The sequence below is a fragment of the Rhinoraja longicauda genome, chromosome 16 (genome assembly GCF_053455715.1).
Source record: "Rhinoraja longicauda isolate Sanriku21f chromosome 16, sRhiLon1.1, whole genome shotgun sequence".
In the NCBI taxonomy this organism is placed as follows: Eukaryota; Metazoa; Chordata; class Chondrichthyes; order Rajiformes; family Arhynchobatidae; genus Rhinoraja; species Rhinoraja longicauda.
This window is the reverse complement of record NC_135968.1, coordinates 1,374,101-1,392,292: the sequence shown is the minus strand read 5'-3', so window position 1 is coordinate 1,392,292 and position 18,192 is coordinate 1,374,101. Positions and strand designations below refer to the sequence as shown.

At 55.2% G+C, this 18,192-nt stretch overlaps 1 protein-coding gene and 1 long non-coding RNA gene across 2 annotated transcripts in view; both read left to right on the top strand.

Annotated features, from left to right (window-relative positions):
* The first annotated feature begins 1,746 nt into the window (after nt 1–1,746).
* On the top strand, nt 1,747–5,771 carry LOC144600854 (uncharacterized). The gene is made up of 2 exons (XR_013548188.1): nt 1,747–1,933; nt 5,551–5,771. It is a non-coding gene; the product is annotated as an uncharacterized LOC144600854 (long non-coding RNA).
* The window catches only part of LOC144601282 (pleckstrin homology domain-containing family G member 4B-like), a gene marked incomplete at its 5' end in the record, with an annotated part of 26,038 nt that continues 13,474 nt past the window's right edge, over nt 5,629–18,192 (top strand). Inside the window, 6 exon segments of the mRNA XM_078413310.1 lie at nt 5,629–6,156; nt 6,158–6,258; nt 9,284–9,533; nt 11,989–12,078; nt 14,163–14,387; nt 15,094–15,264. Coding sequence (XP_078269436.1) covers nt 5,629–6,156; nt 6,158–6,258; nt 9,284–9,533; nt 11,989–12,078; nt 14,163–14,387; nt 15,094–15,264 — 1,365 coding nt within the window.

The following is an 18,192-nucleotide window of genomic DNA, read 5'->3' as shown; positions in this document are numbered from 1 at the left end:
GAGAGAAAAAAAAATTCAGGGTGGCGCAGCGGTAGAGTCACTGCCTTACAGCGCTTGCAGCACCGGAGACCCGGGTTCAATCCCGACTACGGGTGCTGTGTGTACGGAGTTTGTACGTTCTCCCCGTGACCGCGTGATCTTTGGTTTTCTCCCACGCGCCCAAGACGTACAGGTATGTAGGTTAATTGGCTTGGTGCATGTGTAAATTGTCCTCAGTGTGTTGTGTTGAAATAGTTTAATACTCGCTGGAATTTAGAAGATTGAGGGGGGATCTTATAGAAACTTACAAAATTCTTAAGGGGTTGGACAGGCTAGATGCAGGAAGATTGTTCCCGATGTTGGGGAAGTCCAGAACAAGGGGTCACAGTTTAAGGATAAGAGGGAAGTCTTTTAGGACTGAGATGAGAAAGTTTTTTTTCACACAGAGAGTGGTGAATCTGTGGAATTCTCTGCCACAGAAGGTAGTTGAGGCCAGTTCATTGGCTATATTTAAGAGGGAGTTAGATGTGGCCCTTGTGGCTAAAGGGATCAGGGGGTATGGAGAGAAGGCAGGTACAGGATACTGAGTTGGATGATCAGCCATGATCATATTGAATGACGGTGCAGGCTCGAAGGGCCGAATGGCCTACTCCTGCACCTATTTTCTATGTTTCTAATACACGGGGATTGCTGGTCAGTGTGGACCCGGTGGGCTGAAGGGCCTGTTTCCATGCTGTATCTCTAAACTAAACTAGACAGGCAGCATCTCTGGAGGGAAGGAATGGATGACGTTTCGGGTTGAGACCCTTCTTCAGATGTCTCTACCCGAAACATCACCCATTCCTTCTATCCAGTGATGCTGCCTGTTACTCCAGCTTTTTTGCGCCTACCTTCGGTTTAAACCAGCGTCTGCAGTTCCTTCCTACACACTCCTTCACGTGGTGTGGCAACCCCAGGCCAGCCGTCCGTCCTCATAAGTGATAGCATCATTAGGCCATTCAGCTCATCAAGTTCACTCCGCCATTCAATCACGGCTGATCTTTCTCTCCCACTCAACCCCGTTCTCCTGCCTTCTCCCATGATTACCCTATACTAGATTCTTATCTATCTCCGACAAAATTATCCATTGACTTGGCCTCCACAGCCTTCTGTGGCAATGGATTCCACAGATTCACCACCCTCTGACCCGAGAAATTACTCCTCGTCTTCCTACAGGAACGTCCTTTAACTCTGAAGCTGATCATTCTCAATCAGTACCCCGTTCCTGCCTTCTCCCCATACCCCCTGACTCCGCTATCCTTAAGAGCTCTATCTAGCTCTCTCTTGAACGCATTCAGAGAATTGGCCTCCACTGCCTTCTGAGGCAGAGAATTCCACAGATTCACAACTCTCTGACTGAAAAAGTTTTTCCTCATCTCAGTTCTAAATGGCCGACCCCTTATTCTTAAACTGTGGCCCCTGGTTCTGGACTCCCCCAACATTGGGAACATGTTTCCTGCCTCTAACGTGTCCAACCCCTTAATAATCTTATACGTTTCGATAAGATCCCCTCTCATCCTTCTAAATTCTTCTTTGGGACCATCCCCCTCTAAGCGCGGTGGGATCAAGGCTGGGAATGTGGGTGAGGTCGAGGGAGGGAGTGAGTGGACGGGAATGTGGTGTTTGCAGTGGGAGAGCAGGGGGGGAAGGGGCCGAGCGGCCTCCTCTGCTCCGACGCAGCGTGTCCCAATGCTCCTGACCCGCCTCCCATTTCTCTGCCCAGGAGCGCAGCCAGAGGGCCCAGCGCCTCCTTCAGGGAATGTCCGGCTGGGACGCGGGAGTCTCCCCCCGTCTGCAGCCCTACGCTGCCCAGCTGACGGGGTACGGAGCGGGACTGGCGCGCTTCAGCCAGCGCCTCGACCAGCAGCGACTCCACCTCGACAAGACCATCCGGCTGCACCAGCTCCTCCAGACGGTGAGACCCAGCCTGGCGGAGAACCAGGGGAAGGGCAGGGCGGCTCGAGTGGTACACTGACGGGGTGAACCAGGGGAGGGGCAGGGTGGCACGAGCGGTACACTGACCGGGCCCTGAACCAGGGGAGGGGCAGGGTGGCACGAGCGGTACACTGACGCGGTGAACCAGGGGAGGGGCAGGGTGGCATGAGCGGTACACTGACCGGGCGGTCAACCAGGGGAGGGGCAGGGTGGCACGAGCGGTACACTGACCGGGCGGTCAACCGGGGGAGGGGGCAGGGTGGCACGAGCGGTACACTGACCGGGCGGTCAACCAGGGGAGGGGCAGGGTGGCACGAGCGGTACACTGACCGGGCGGTCAACCAGGGGAGGGGCAGGGTGGCACGAGCGGTACACTGACCGGGCCGTGAACCAGGGGAGGTGCAGGGTGGCACGAGCAGTACACTGACCGGGCGGTCAACCAGGGGACGGGGCAGGGTGGCACGAGCGGTACACTGACCGGGCGGTCAACCAGGGGAGGTGCAGGGTGGCACGAGCAGTACACTGACCGGGCGGTCAACCAGGGGAGGGGCAGGGTGGCACGAGCGGTACACTGACCGGGCGGTCAACCAGGGGAGGTGCAGGGTGGCACGAGCGGTACACTGACCGGGCGGTCAACCAGGGGAGGTGCAGGGTGGCACGAGCAGTACACTGACCGGGCGGTCAACCAGGGGACGGGGCAGGGTGGCACGAGCGGTACACTGACGCGGCGGTCAACCAGGGGAGGGGCAGGGTGGCACGAGCGGTACACTGACCGGGGCCGTGAACCAGGGGAGGGGCAGGGTGGCACGAGCGGTACACTGACCGGGCGGTCAACCAGGGGAGGTGCAGGGTGGCACGAGCAGTACACTGACCGGGCGGTCAACCAGGGGACGTGCAGGGTGGCACGAGCGGTACACTGACCGGGCCGTGAACCAGGGGAGGTGCAGGGTGGCACGAGCGGTACACTGACCGCGACACGGCTGTCACAGCAAAACTCTGACCAATACACGTACACATCCTGAACTCACACACACACACTCAGAAATACACACACACACACACACACACACAGAAATACACACACACAGAAATACACACACACAGAAATACACACACACACACACACACAGAAATACACACACACACAGAAATACACACACACAGAAATACACTCACACACACACACACAGAAATACACACACACACACACACACACACACACACACACACACAGAAATACACACACACACACACACAGAAATACACACACACCCAGAAACACACACACACACACACACACACCCAGAAATACACACGCACTGTCACTGACACACACACACACAGAAATACACACACACACACACACACACACACAGAAATACACACACACCCAGAAATACACACACACCCAGAAATACACACACACACACACACACCCAGAAATACACATACACACACACACAGAAATACACACACACACACACACACACACAGAAATACACACACACACACACAGAAATACACACATACACACACAGAAATACACACACACACACACACACAGAAATACACACACACACACACACACAGAAATACACACACACACACACACACAGAAATACACACACACACAGAAATACACACACACACACACACACACACACACACACAGAAATACACATACACACACACACACAGAAATACACATGCACACACATACACACACACAGAAATACACACACACACACACACACACACACACACACACACACACACAGAAATACACACACACACACACACACACACACACACACACACACACAGAAATACACATACACACACACACACAGAAATACACACGCACACACATACACACACACAGAAATACACACACACACACATACACACACACAGAAATACACACACACACACACACACACAGAAATACACACACACACACACACACACACACACACACACACAGAAATACACACACACGCGGTGAACCAGGGGAGGTGCAGGGTGGCACGAGCGGTACACTGACCGGGCGGTCAACCAGGGGAGGTGCAGGGTGGCACGAGCAGTACACTGACCGCGACACGGCTGTCACAGCAAAACTCTGACCAATACACGTACACATCGTGAACTCACACACACACTCAGAAATACACACACACACACACACACACACACAGAAATACACACACACAGAAATACACACAGAAATACACACACACACACACACACACACAGAAATACACACACACACAGAAATACACACACACCCAGAAATACACACACACACACACACCCAGAAATACACATACACACACACACAGAAATACACACACACACACACACACACACAGAAATACACACACACACACACACACACACACACACACACACACACACACACACACACACACACACAGAAATACACACACACACACACACACACACACACACACACAGAAATACACACACACCCAGAAATACACACACACCCAGAAATACACATACGCACACACACACAGAAATACACACACACACACACAGAAATACACATACACACACACACAGAGAAATACAGACACACACACACACACACAGAAATACAGACACACACACACACACAGAAATACAGACACACACACAGAAATAGACACCCACACACATGCACACACAGAAATAAAGGCAGACATGCACAGAAATACAGATACATTACACTGTCACAAACACGCATACAGAAATACACACACACACACACACACACACACACAGAAATACAGACACACACACATGCACACACAGAAATACAGACAGACACACACACACACACACACACACACACACAGAAATACAGACACACACACACACACACACACACACACACACACACGACACACACACACACAGAAATACAGACACACACACACACACACACACACAGAAATACACACACACACACAGAAATACACACACACACACACACAGAAATACACACACACACACACACACACACACACACACACACACACACACACACACACACACACACACACACACACACACACACAGAAATACAGACACACACATATGCACCGAAATACAGACACATATACACACACATACACACAAAAATACAGACACACGCGCACAAAAAACCCACATGCACTGTCACACACACAGAAATACGGACAGGTTATGTAGGTTAATTGGCTGGGTAAATGTAAAAATTGTCCCTAGTGGGTGTAGGATAGTGTTAATGTATGGGGATCGCTGGGCGGCACGGACGTGGAGGGCCGAAAAGGCCTGTTTCCGGCTGTATAGATATGATATGATATGACACACACACACAGTCACACACACAGAAATATAGATACACACTCACAAACACACAAACGCACACACAGAAACAGACACACTCACAAACACACAGACGCACAGTTTCACAAAACGCACAAATGTACACACGCACGCACACACTGCCACACGCAGACGCACTCTCATACTGTCACACACACACCGACACAAAATGACAGACTCACTCTCTTGCTCTCCTTTCTCTCCCTCTATTTCTTCCCCCCTCTACAGGACGACAGCAGGTCTCGGGGGAGCCTCCAGTCTCTGTCCACCGTCGGCTTGTCCCCCGCACCCTCGCCCATCCCCTGATCGCCGCCCGTCCCCGGGAGACCGCCTGTCTCCGGACCGGCCCCTGTCCCCGGGAGACCGCGTATCGCCAGACAACAGGCGCCCCTCCCCGCCCAGCCCGCAGGGGCAGGCCCGTCCCCGCCCCGCGGTCCCCGAGACGGGGGGGCCGGAGGGCTGGCCCCGAGCACCCGGCCCTCCCCCCCCGGGCCACCGCAGAGCACCCGAGGGTGCTGCCTCCTGTCTGGGTGGCAGCCGCACCCCCCTGCCCCCAGCGTCGGAGCCCCCGCCCCTCCGGCCCCTCCTGGCTCAGCGCCTGGTCGCTCAGCAGCAGCCCCCTCACCCCCTCGCCCCTCCGCCATCTCCACCCCAGACGTGCGGGCCCCCTGCCCCCACCCTCCCTTCCCGCCACCGGCCCCGGCCCCGGACTGGAGGCCGCCGCTGAAGAAGGCGCAGAGCTTTGAACTGGGGCCCGGGGGGGCCGCAGGGCCCGGGGTGCTGATCAGGGGCCTGGAGGTGAGCAGCAGCCAGCTGGTGGATCGAACCTGCTCCCCCCCGAGAGCACGTGATGCTGGGCCGCAGGGCAGAGGGGGCTGGCACAGGCACCCTGGGGAGACTCGCCCGACATACAGCCACCCCGCCAAGGGCAGGTAGGTGGGCAATGAACCCTCCTCAGCTCCCCCTCCACTCAGTCTCATGTAGTGTCACCTGTACCGAGGTACACTGAAAACCGTGCTGTCCCAGCAGCAGAAGGACAATACATACAATACGTACTCCTCCCCTCCTCTCCCCTCCCCTTCCTTTCCGCATCTCTCCCTCCCTCCCTTCCCTTCCTCTCCCTTCCCCGGTTCTCTCTTCCCTTTCCCCTCCCTCCCTTCCTTTCCATTCCCCTCCCCCTTCTCTCCCTCCCTCCCCTTCCCCTCACTCCCTTCCTTTCCCCTCCTCTCCCTTTCCGCTCTCCCTCCCTTCGCCTCCCCTGTTCTCCCTCACTTTCCCCTCCTCTCTCTTCCCCCTCCGCTCCCTCCTATTCCTCCTCCTCTCCCTCCCTTTCCCCTCTCTTCCCGTCCTCTCCCTGCCTTTCCCCTCTCTTCCCCTCCCTCTCCATCCCTTTCCCCTCCCTCTCCCTCCCTGGGCCCGATTCTGATGACGGAGGATGTTTGTACGTTCTCCCCGTGACTCCAAAGACGTACAGGTATGTAGGTTAATTGGCTGGGTAAATGTAAAAATTGTCCCTAGTGGGTGTAGGATAGTGTTAATGTACGGGGATTGCTGGGAGGCACGGACTTGGTGGGCCGAAAAGGCCTGTTTCCGGCTGTATATATATGATGATATGATATGATATGACTGCGTGGGTTTTCTCCGGGTGCTCCGGTTTCCACCCACACTCCAAAGACGCGCAGGTTGTAAGTTAATGTGTGGGATATTGTTAGTGTGCAGGGATTGCTGGTCTGCATAGACTCGGTGGGCCGAAGGGCATGTTTCCACACTGTATCTATGATGTCTAAACAATGGCGGAGCAGACTCAATGGGCTGAATGGCCTAATTCTGCTCCTATGTCTTATATCTATAAACCACAGGGCCATCCTGACACTAACCTAAACTAAATTAAACCCGACCGCTAACATAAGATAGGCAAAAAAGCTGGAGTAACTCAGACAGCATCTCTGGAGAGAAGGAATAGGTGACGTTTCGGGTCGAGACCCTTCTTCAGACTGAGTCAGGGGCAAGGGAAACGGGAGATATAGACGCTGATATAGAGAGATAGACAATAGGTGCAGAAGGAGGCCATTCGGCCCTTCACCGCCATTCAATGTGATCATGGCTGATCATTCTCAATCAGTACCCCCGTTCCTGCCTTCTCCCCATACCCCCTGACTCCGCTATCCTTCAGAGCTCTATCTAGAAACATAGAAACATAGAAAATAGGTGCAGGAGTAGGCCATTCGGCCCTTCAAGCCTGCACCGCCATTCAATATGATCATGGCTGATCATCCAGCTCAGTAGCCTGTACCTGCCTTCTCTCCATACCCCCTGATCCCTTTAGCAAAAAGGGCCACATCTAACTCCCTCTTAAATATAGCCAATGAACTGGCCTCAACTACCTTCTGTGGCAGAGAATTCCACAGACTCACCACTCTCTGTGTGAAGAAATGTTTTCTCATCTCGGTCCTAAAAGACTTCCCCCTTATCCTTAAGCTGTGACCCCTGGTTCTGGACTTCCCCAACATCGGAACAATCTTCCCGCATCTAGCCTCTCCAACCCCTTAAGAATTTTATATGTTTCTATAAGATCCCCCCTCAGTCTTCTAAATTCCAGCGAGTTCAAGCCCAGTCTACCCAGTCTTTCCTCATATGTAAGTCCCGCCATCCCAGGGATCAATCTGGTGAACCTTCTCTGTACTCCCTCTAAGGCAAGAACGTCTTTCCTCAGGGTAGGAGACCAAAACTGCACACAATACTCCAGGTGCAGTCTCACCAAGGCCATGTACAACTGCAGCAGAACCTCCCTGCTCCTAAACTCAAATCCACTTGCTATGAATGCCAACATACCATTCGCTTTCTTCACTGCCTGCTGCACCTGCATGCTTGCTTTCAATGACTGGTGCACCATGACACCCAGGTCACGTTGCATCTCCCCTTCTCCCAATTGGCCACCATTCAGGTAATACTCTGCTTTCCTGTTCTTGCCGCCAAAGTGGATAACCTCACATTTATCCACATTATATTGCATCTGCCATGCATTTGCCCACTCGCCTAATCTATCCAAGTCACTCTGCAGCCTCCTAGCATCCTCCTCGCAGCTAACACTGCCCCCCAGCTTCGTGTCATCCGCAAACTTAGAGATGTTGCATTCAATTCCCTCGTCCAAATCATTAATATACACTGTAAATAACTGGGGTCCCAGCACTGAGCCTTGCGGTACCCCACTAGTCACTGCCTGCCATTCCGAAAAGGACACGTTTATTCCTACTCTTTGCTTCCTGTCCGCCAACCAATTTTCTATCCACCTCAACACTGAACCCTCAATCCCGTGTGCTTTAAGTTTGTACCCCAATCTCCTATGTGGGATCTAGCTCTCTCTTGAATGCATTCAGAGACTTGTCCTCCACTGCCTTCTGATATAGAACAACTTAATGATGCAAGAAAGTAACGGTGATAAAGGAAACAGCCCAGTGCGAGCTGTGGGCTAGGTGAAAACAAGTTACAGACAGTGAGACTTAACAAGACCACTTTGAAGCTGGCACGGCAGAAACATAAACATAAACAATAGGTGCAGGCCATCGCCATTCAATAGGATCATGGCCGATCAACTAAAATCAGTATCCCGTTCCTCCTTGTTTCCCCCACATCCCTTGATTCCGTTAGCCCCGAGAGCTAAATCATGGTTGGCAGAGAGAGGGATGAAGGGAGAGGGGATGCAAGGGTTACTTTGCATCAATGTTCGTACCACTGGGGTGTGAGCTGCCCAAGCGAAATATGAGGTGCTGTTCCTCCACTTTGTGTTTGGCTTCACTCTGACAGTGGAGGAGGCCCAGGACAGAGAGGTCAGTGTGGGAGTGGGAGGGGGTTACAGTGCTTGGTAACACCACTAACCTGCTCTCTGCTTGGACCCGTCCCACCCTCTCTCCCTCCCTCCCTCTGTCCCTCTCTCCCCCCCCCCCCACCCCCCGTAATGCAGCAGGCCGCGCCGCGCTCTGGCGCAAGCTCTGGCGGCAGAGCGGCATTACGTGAGCTCGCTGGAGCTGGTGACGGGCAGCTACCTGCCGGACCTGGATCGCCCCGACGTGCCGGCGGAGCTGCGGGGCAAGAGGGGCCCGCTCTTCAGCAACCTGGAGAAGCTGCTGGACTTCCACAGAGAGCACCTCCTGCCAGCGCTGGAGGCCAGCGCGGCCTGCCCACTGCGCCTGGGCGAGCGCTTCCTCGCTCACGTACGTAGCGGGCCCTCGGGTCAGGCAGCACTCCCCGCCATTCCCATCCCATCCCATCCCCTCCACTCCCATCCCCTCCTCTCCCATCCCCTCCACTCCCCGCCCCTCCCATCTGCTCCACTTCCCTCCCCGCCCCTCCACTCCCATCCCCTCCTCTCCCATCCCCTCCCCTCCACTCCCATCCCCTCCTCTCCCATCCCCTCCTCTCCCATCCCCTCCTCTCCCATCCCCTCCTCTCCCATCCCCTCCTCTCCCATCCCCCTCCTCTCCCATCCCCTCCACTCCCATCCGCTGTCTACCCATCTCATCCACTCCCCTCCCATCCCCTCCACTCCCCACCCCTCCCGTCCCATCCGCTCCACTCCCCTCCCCGCCTCTCCCATCTGCTTCACTCCCCTCCCCGCCCCTCCACTCCTCCCCCACCCCTTCACTCCTCTCCCATCCCCTCCACTCCCATCCCCTCTACTCCTATGCTTTCCCATCCACCACTCCTCTCCCATTCCCTCCACTCCCACACTCTCCACTCGTAACCTCTCCCCCCTCCACTCCTCCCCATCCCCTTCATTCCACTCCCATTCCCGCTACTCCCCTCCATTCTCTTCACTCCTATCCTCTCGCCCCACTCCTATCCTCTCCCCCCTCCACTCCTCTCCCATTCCCTTCACTCCTCTCCCACCCCCTCCACTCCTCTCCCACCTCCTTCACTCCTCTCCCACCTCTTCACTCCTCTCCTACCCCCTTCACTTCTCTCCCATCCCCTTCCCCTCTCCCTCCACTCCTCTCTCATTCCCTCCACTCCTCTCCCATTCCCTCCACTCCTCTCCCATTCCCCCCACTCCCATCCCCTCCCCAGGGGGGGACTGTGGTTCGGGTTCCAGGCGATGTTGTTCTCTGTATCGCAGGAGGAACTACACTGTTAGTTGGTTGGATTAGTTTATTATCACATGTACCGAGGTGCAGTGAAAAGCTTTTGTTGCGTGCTAAGCAGTTAGTGGAAAGACAACGCATGATCACAATCGAGCCATTCGCAGCGTATAGATACATGATAAGGGAACACCGTTTAGTGCAAGGTAAAGCCTGCTAGAAATTGCAGCAAATGGTGGACACAGCCCAGACCATCACACCATCCAACCTCCCTTCCACTGACTCCATCTACACCTCACGCTGCCTCGACAAGGCCAGCAGCATAATCAAGGACCAGTCCCACCCCCGGCCACTCCCTCTTCCCCCCTCTCCCATCAGGCAAAAGGAACAGAAGCGTGGAGACCCCCACCTCCAGATTCAGGGACAGTTTCTTCCCAGCTGTGATCAGGCAACTGAACCGTCCTCTCACCAACTAGAGAGCGATCCTGACTTACTATCTACCTCATTGGTGACCCTCAGACTATGTTTATTCACAAAATGCTGGAGTAACTCAGCGGGTCAGGCAGACTGAAGAAGGGTCTCGACCCAAAACGTCACCCATTCCTTCTCTCCTGAGATGCTGCCTGACCCGCTGAGTTACTCCAGCATTTTGTGAATAAATACCTTCGATTTGTACCAGCATCTGCAGTTATTGTCTTATACTCAGACGATGTTTGATCAGACTTTACCAGCTTTACCTTTGCACTAAGCCTGGTTCCCTTGTCATGTGTCTGCACACTGTGGTTTGGCTCGATTGTAATCATGTCTTGTCTTTCCCCAGGCTGGTTAGCGCGCAACAAAAGCTTTTCACTGTACCTCGGCACACGTCACAATAAACTAAACTGGACTGAAACTGGAAGGGTTGGGCAGGTCGGGGCTGGGTTTCGGGGAACAAGATGTTACTGAGATGCGGGAGATCTGGAATGGAAGGGAGTGGGGTGTTCTGAGAAGCTGAGGGGGGGGTGGGGGGTTCCCTCACAGGGGGGGGGGGGTCCAGAACTGGGTGCGGGGTCTCCCTGTGAAGATGGAGAGGTATTCCCTCTCCGGGAGGCCAAGGGAAGATTCTTCTCCTCAAGGGGCTGAAGTCTCTCTGAGATGTCGACCCTCATCACCTTGTTCCCGCTGATTGTGACTTGACTCCCCTTTGTTTTCTCTCTCCACTTCCCCTCCCCCTCGATTCCTCCTCTGCACCCCTCGTCCCAAACCCCCCTCCTCTCCACCTCCGCCACTCCTCACCCCCTCCTCCTCCCTCACCCCAAACACCCCACCCCCTCCTTACCCCCTCCTCCCCACTCCCCTTCCTCTCCTCCTCCATCACCCCTCTCTCCTCCACTCCCTCCCCTTCCTCTGCTCCACCCCACCCCTCACCCCCCTCCTCCATCACCCCAAACCCCCCACTCGCTCCCCCTTCCTCCGTCCCCTCCTCTCCTTCCTCTGCTTTTTCCCACTCCTCATCCCCTCCTCCTCCATCACCCCAAACCCCAAACCCCCCACCCCCTCCCCTTCCTCTGCTCCACCCCACCCCTCACCCCCCCCACCCTCTGGCCCACAGAGAGAGCAGTTCTCCCTCTACGCCATGTACGTGAAGAACAAGCCACAGTCTGACGCTCTGCTCACCGCCCACGGCAACATCTTCTTCAAGGTAACAAGACGCTGCCCGATTTCTCCGCCCCTCCCTTCCCCTTCCCTCGGGGGTGTTTCCCGAGAGGGTGGGGGGTTGACCACGAGCCTATAGCCAGACTCTATGACTGTGGAGTGAGTCACAGACACAGGCCCTTCGTCCCAATTTGCCCTCACCGGCCAGCAAGCCCCATCTACACTGGTCCCACCTGCCTGCGATTGGCCCACATCCCTCCAAACCCGTCCTATCCATGTACCTGTCTAATTGTTTCTTAAACATTGCGATAGTCCCTGCCTCAACTACCTCCTCCGGCAGCTCGTTCCACACACCCACCACCCTGCGAGTGAAAACGTTACCCCTCAGATTCCTATTAAATCTTTCCCCCCATTACCATAAGCCTTTGTCCTCTGGTCCTCGATTCACCTACATGCCCTGGAGACTCTGTGCATCTACCCAATCTATTCCTCTCATGATTTTGGACACTTCACCCCTCATCCTCCTGTGCTCCAAGGAGTAGAGTCCCAGCCTGCTCATCCTCTCCCCGTAGCTCAGGCCCTGGAGTCCTGGCAACATCCTCGTGAATCTTCTCCGTGCCCTTTCCAGCTTGTAACCTCCGACTGAGGCTTTAGTTCCAAACATGCTCTGTCGTGAGGCTTGCGACACACGGCTGCGTGGTTGTGGTATCGGTCTCACGTGCGCGGGGCGGCACGGTGGCGCAGCGGTAGAGTTGCTGCCTCACAGCGCCAGAGACCCCGGTTCAATCCTGACCACGGGCGCTGTCTGTACGGAATTTGCACGTTCTCCCCGTGACCGCGAGGGGTTTTCTCCAGTTGGGATTAAACTCGGGTCTCTGGCGCAGTAAGGCAGCAACCCTGTACAATGGGCCGAAGGGCCTGTTTCTGTGCGCTGGGCCCAAGGGCCTGTTTCTGTGCGCTGGGCCGAAGGGCCTGTTTCTGTGCGCTGGGCCCAAGGGCCTGTTTCTGTGCGCTGGGCCCAAGGGCCTGTTTCTGTGCGCTGGGCCGAAGGGCCTGTTTCTGTGCGCTGGGCCGAAGGGCCTGTTTCTGTGCGCTGGGCCCAAGGGCCTGTTTCTGTGCGCTGGGCCGAAGGGCCTGTTTCTGTGCGCTGGGCTGAAGGGCCTGTTTCTGTGCGCTGGGCCCAAGGGCCTGTTTCTGTGCGCTGGGCCCAAGGGCCTGTTTCTGTGCGCTGGGCCCAAGGGCCTGTTTCTATGCGCTGGGCTGTAGGGCAATAGACAATAGACAATAGGTGCAGGAGTAGGCCATTCGGCCCTTCGAGCCAGCACCACCATCCAATGTGATCATGGCTGATCATTCTCAATCAGTACCCCGTTCCTGCCTTCTCCCCATACCCCCTGACTCCGCTATCCTTAGTCTGAAGATCCTTCATCAGTCTGAAGAAGGGTCTCGACCCGAAACGTCACCCATTCCTTCTCTCCCGAGATGCTGCCTGACCTGCTGAGTTACTCCAGCATTTTGTGAATAAATCCGCTATCGTTAAGAGCTCTATCCTGCTCTCTCTTGAATGCATTCAGAGAATTGGCCTCCACTGCCTTCTGAGGCAGAGAATTGCACAGATTCACAACTCTCTGACTGAAAAAGCTTTTCCTCATCTCCGTTCTAAATGGCCAACCCCTTATTCTTAAACTGTGGCCCCATGTTCTGGACTCCCCCAACATTGGGAACATGTTTCCTGCCTCTAACGTGTCCAACCCTTTAATAATCTTAGACGTTTCGATAAGATCCCCTCTCATCCTTCTAAATTCCAGTGTATACAAGCCTAGTCGCCCCAGCCTTTCAACATACGACAGTCCCGCCATTCCGGGAATTAACCTGGTGAACCTACGCTGCACGCCCTCAATAGCAATCTAATAATCTTATATGTTTCTGTGCGATGGGCTAAAGGGCATGTTTTTGCGGGGAGGGCCGAGGGGCCTGTTTCTGTGCGCTGGGCCGAAGGGCCTGAGGGGATGGAGGGCTGAAGGGCCTGAGGGGAGGAGGGCCGAAGGGCCTGAGGGGACGGAGGGCCGAAGGGCCTGAGGGGACGGAGGGCCTGACTTCCAGGGTCCCTGACTCTCTACCTCCCCCCAGAGGCGGCAGCTGCTGCTGCGAGACCGCTCCGACCTGGCCGCTCACCTGCTGGAGCCCGTCCAGCGCATGATCAGCTACGGCCTGCTGCTGCGGGAGCTGGCGGCAGAATGCACCGACGACCAGGGCAGACACAGGCTGCAGCTGCACGCTGCCGCCAACATGGTCGACTTCCAGCTCCGGCACGGGAACGACCTGCTCGCCATGGACTCCATCCGCGGCTGTGACGTGAGTGAGGGCAGGGGAGGGGGGCGGAGAGACACAGGGCAGTGTCCCTGAGAGAGAGAGAGAGGGAGAGAGAGAGAGAGAGAGAGAGAGAGAGAGAGAGATGGACTGAGAGACACCGGTCAGTGTACAGATACCCCCGTGTTTGTGACGGTGCCCCTGTGGGGGGGGGGGGGGGGGGGACTGTGTCTGGCACTATCTCTCTCTCTCTCTCTCTGGGTGATGCCACTGTGTCGGTGATGGTGCTGTGTGTGTGTGACATTGCTCTCTGTGATGGTCCTCTCTGTCATGTTGCTCACTCTCTCTGTGACTGTCCTCATTCTCTCTATAACTGCCCTCTGTGAGTGTGTGTGTGTGTGTGTGTGTGTGTGCGTGCGTGCGTGCGTGTGTGACGTTGCTCTCTCTCTGCCTACAGGTGAACCTGAAGGAGCAGGGGCAGCTGCTTCGCCGAGACCACTTCACCCTGTGTGTGTGTGTGTGTGTGTGTGTGTGTGTGTGTGTGTGTGTGTGCGTGTGTGCGTGCGTGTGTGACGTTGCTCTCTCTCTGCCTACAGGTGAACCTGAAGGAGCAGGGGCAGCTGCTTCGCCGAGACCACTTCACCCTGTGTGTGTGTGTGTATGTGTGTGTGTGTGTGTGTGTGTGTGTGTGTGTGTGTGTGTGTGTGTGTGAGCGTGCGTGCGTGTGTGACGTTGCTCTCTCTACCTACAGGTGAACCTGAAGGAGCAGGGGCAGCTGCTTCGGCGAGACCACTTCACCCTGTGCTGTGGCCGACGCCGGTCTCTACGTAACGTCTTCCTCTTCGAGGAGCTGGTGGTCTTAACCAAGCTGAAGCGGACGGAGGGCGGCTCTGAGTCCTACGTCTACAAGTCCTCCCTCAAGGTGAGGAGGGCACCCCTGTCTCTTATCGAAACGTATAAGATTATTAAGGGGTTGGACACGTTAGAGGCAGGAAACATGTTCCCAATGTTGGGGGAGTCCAGAACCAGGGGCCACAGTTTAAGAATAAGGGGTCGGCCATTTAGAACTGAGACGAGGAAAAACTTTTTCAGTCAGAGAGTTGTGAATCTGTGGAATTCTCTGCCTCAGAAGGCAGTGGAGGCCAATTCTCTGAATGCATTCAAGAGAGAGCTAGATAGAGCTCTTAAGGATAGCGGAGTCAGGGGGTATGGGGAGAAGGCAGGAACGGGGTACTGATTGAGAATGATCAGCCATGATCACATTGAATGGCGGTGCTGGCTCGAAGGGCCGAATGGCCTCCTCCTGCACCTATCGTCTGTTGTCCCCCGGCCCCACCGCGTCACGGCGATAACGTGCACACTCTACATATACACACAGGGCGGCACAGTGGCACACCGGTAGAGTTGCTGCCTTACAACGCCAGAGGCCCGGCTTTGATCCTGACTATCGGTGCTGTCTGTACGGAGTTTACACGTTCTCCCTGTGACCGCGGGGTTTTCTATGAGCGCTTCGGTTTTCTCCAAAATCCCAAAGACGTGCAGGTTTGTAGGTGAACTGGCCTTTGGTGAAATTGTAAAATGTCCCCATGCGTGTAGGATAGTGCTCGTGCTTGTGCACGGGCTGATCGCTCGTCAGCACGGACTCCTTGGAGTCTAGGAGGAAACCGGAGCACCCGGACAAAACCCACCTGGTCACGGGGAGAACGTACAAACTCCGTACATGCAACACCCATAGTCAGGATCGAACCCGGGTCTCTGGTGCCGTGAGGCAGCAACTCTACCGCGATGCCCAAGTTGATCAATAAAGATTCTATCAGTTGCAAAATTCAACTTGGACACGTAAGATTTATGAGGATGTTGTCAGGTCTTGAGGGCCTGAGCTGCAGGGAGAGGTTGGGCAGCCTAGGACTTTATTCAATAGACAATAGACAAGAGGTGCAGGAGGAGGCTATTCGGCCCTTCGAGCCTGTACGCACCACCATTCAATGTCATCATGGCTGATCATTCTCAATCAGTACTCCCTTCCTGCCTTCTCCCCATACCCCCTGACTCCGCTATCGTTAAGAGCTCTATCTAGCTCTCTCTTGAATGCATTCAGAGAATTGGCCTCCACTGCCTTCTGAGGCAGAGAATTCCACAGATTCACAACTCTCTGACTGAAAAAGTTTTTCCTCATCTCCGTTCTAAATGGCCGACCCCTTATTCTTAAACTGTGGCCCCTGGTTCTGGACTCCCCCAACATTGGGAACATGTTTCCTGCCTCTAACGTGTCCAAACCCTTAATAATCTTATACGTTTTGATGATCCCCTCTCATCCTTCTAAATTCCAGTGTATACAAGCCTAGTCGCTCCAGTCTTTCAACATACGACAGTCCCGCCATTCCGGGAATTAACCTAGTAAACCTGCACACCCTCAATAGCAAGAATATCCTTCCACAAATTTGGAGACCAAATCTGCACACAGTACTCCAGGTGCGGTCTCACTAGGGCCCTGTACAACTGCACACAGTACTCCAGGTGCGGTCTCACTAGGGCCCTGTACAACTGTCTTCTCTGGTTTCCAGAGGTGACGTCCTAACGACACCTCGTAGTCGACACGGGCATGATGGGCTGAAGGGCCTGTTTCCATGCTACATGACTCCATGACTCTAAGCGATGTTGGTTGAGAGGTCTCGACCGGAAACGTCACCCACTCCTTGTCTCCCGAGATGCTGCCTGCCCCGCTGAGTTACGCCAGGATTTTGTGCCTTCCTTTCGATTTAAAACAGCATCTGCAGTTCTTTCCTACACATTGGCTGAGAGGGTGTCGGGCAGAGAGAGTTCTCCGCTCAGTGATGTTTTGAATCCACCAGTTCCCGTGAGGAGTGATGGAGGGAAAAGCTGCCATAACATTGGTGACAGGAAATCATGCTGCTTGTTTAGGCCCAGTCCCAACCACAGCACACCCAGCCTCTCGATCAACGCTGCACATCACGAGAATGACACAGCACAAAATACTCAGCACTAGCAATAAACATCTCAGTAAACACACAGTGGCCCAGGACCACTCCAGCACATTAACGCCTTCCTTCCCTCCATCGCCCGGTACCACTGACTGTATCCCCACTGACGTTAACCCTCTCCCTCAGTACCCCCATCTCCCCAGTGCCCGGTACCACTGACTGTATCCCCACTGATGTTAATCCTGCTCTCTCACACTGTCCCTCAGTGACCCCTCTTCTCCAGCATCCCATGTCACTGACTTTACCCCCACTGATGTTAACCCTCTCCCTCAGTACCCCCATCTCCCCAGTGCCCTGCGACACTGACTGTACCCCCACTGATGTTAACCCTCTCCCCCAGTGCCCTGTGACACTGACTGTACCCCCACTGATGTTAACCCTCTCCCTCAATACCCCCCTCCCCCAGTGCCCCCCCTCCCCCAGTGCCCTGTGACACTGACTGTACCCCCACTGATGTTAACCCTCTCCCTCAGTACCCCCATCTCCCCAGTGCCCTGCGACACTGACTGTACCCCCACTGATGTTAACCCTCTCCCTCAATACCCCCCTCCCCCAGTGCCCCCCCTCCCCCAGTGCCCCCCCTCCCCCAGTGCCCCCCTCCCTCAGTGCCCCCCTCTCCCCCAGTGCCCCCCCTCCCACAGTGCCCTGCGACACTGACTGTACCCCCACTGATGTTAACCCTCTCCCTCAGTACCCCCATCTCCCCAGTGCCCTGTGACACTGACTGTACCCCCACTGATGTTAATCCTCTCCCTCAATACCCCCCTCTCCCCCAGTGCCCCCCTCCCCCAGTGCCCCCTCCCTCAGTGCCCCCCTCTCCCCCAGTGCCCCCCCTCCCACAGTGCCCT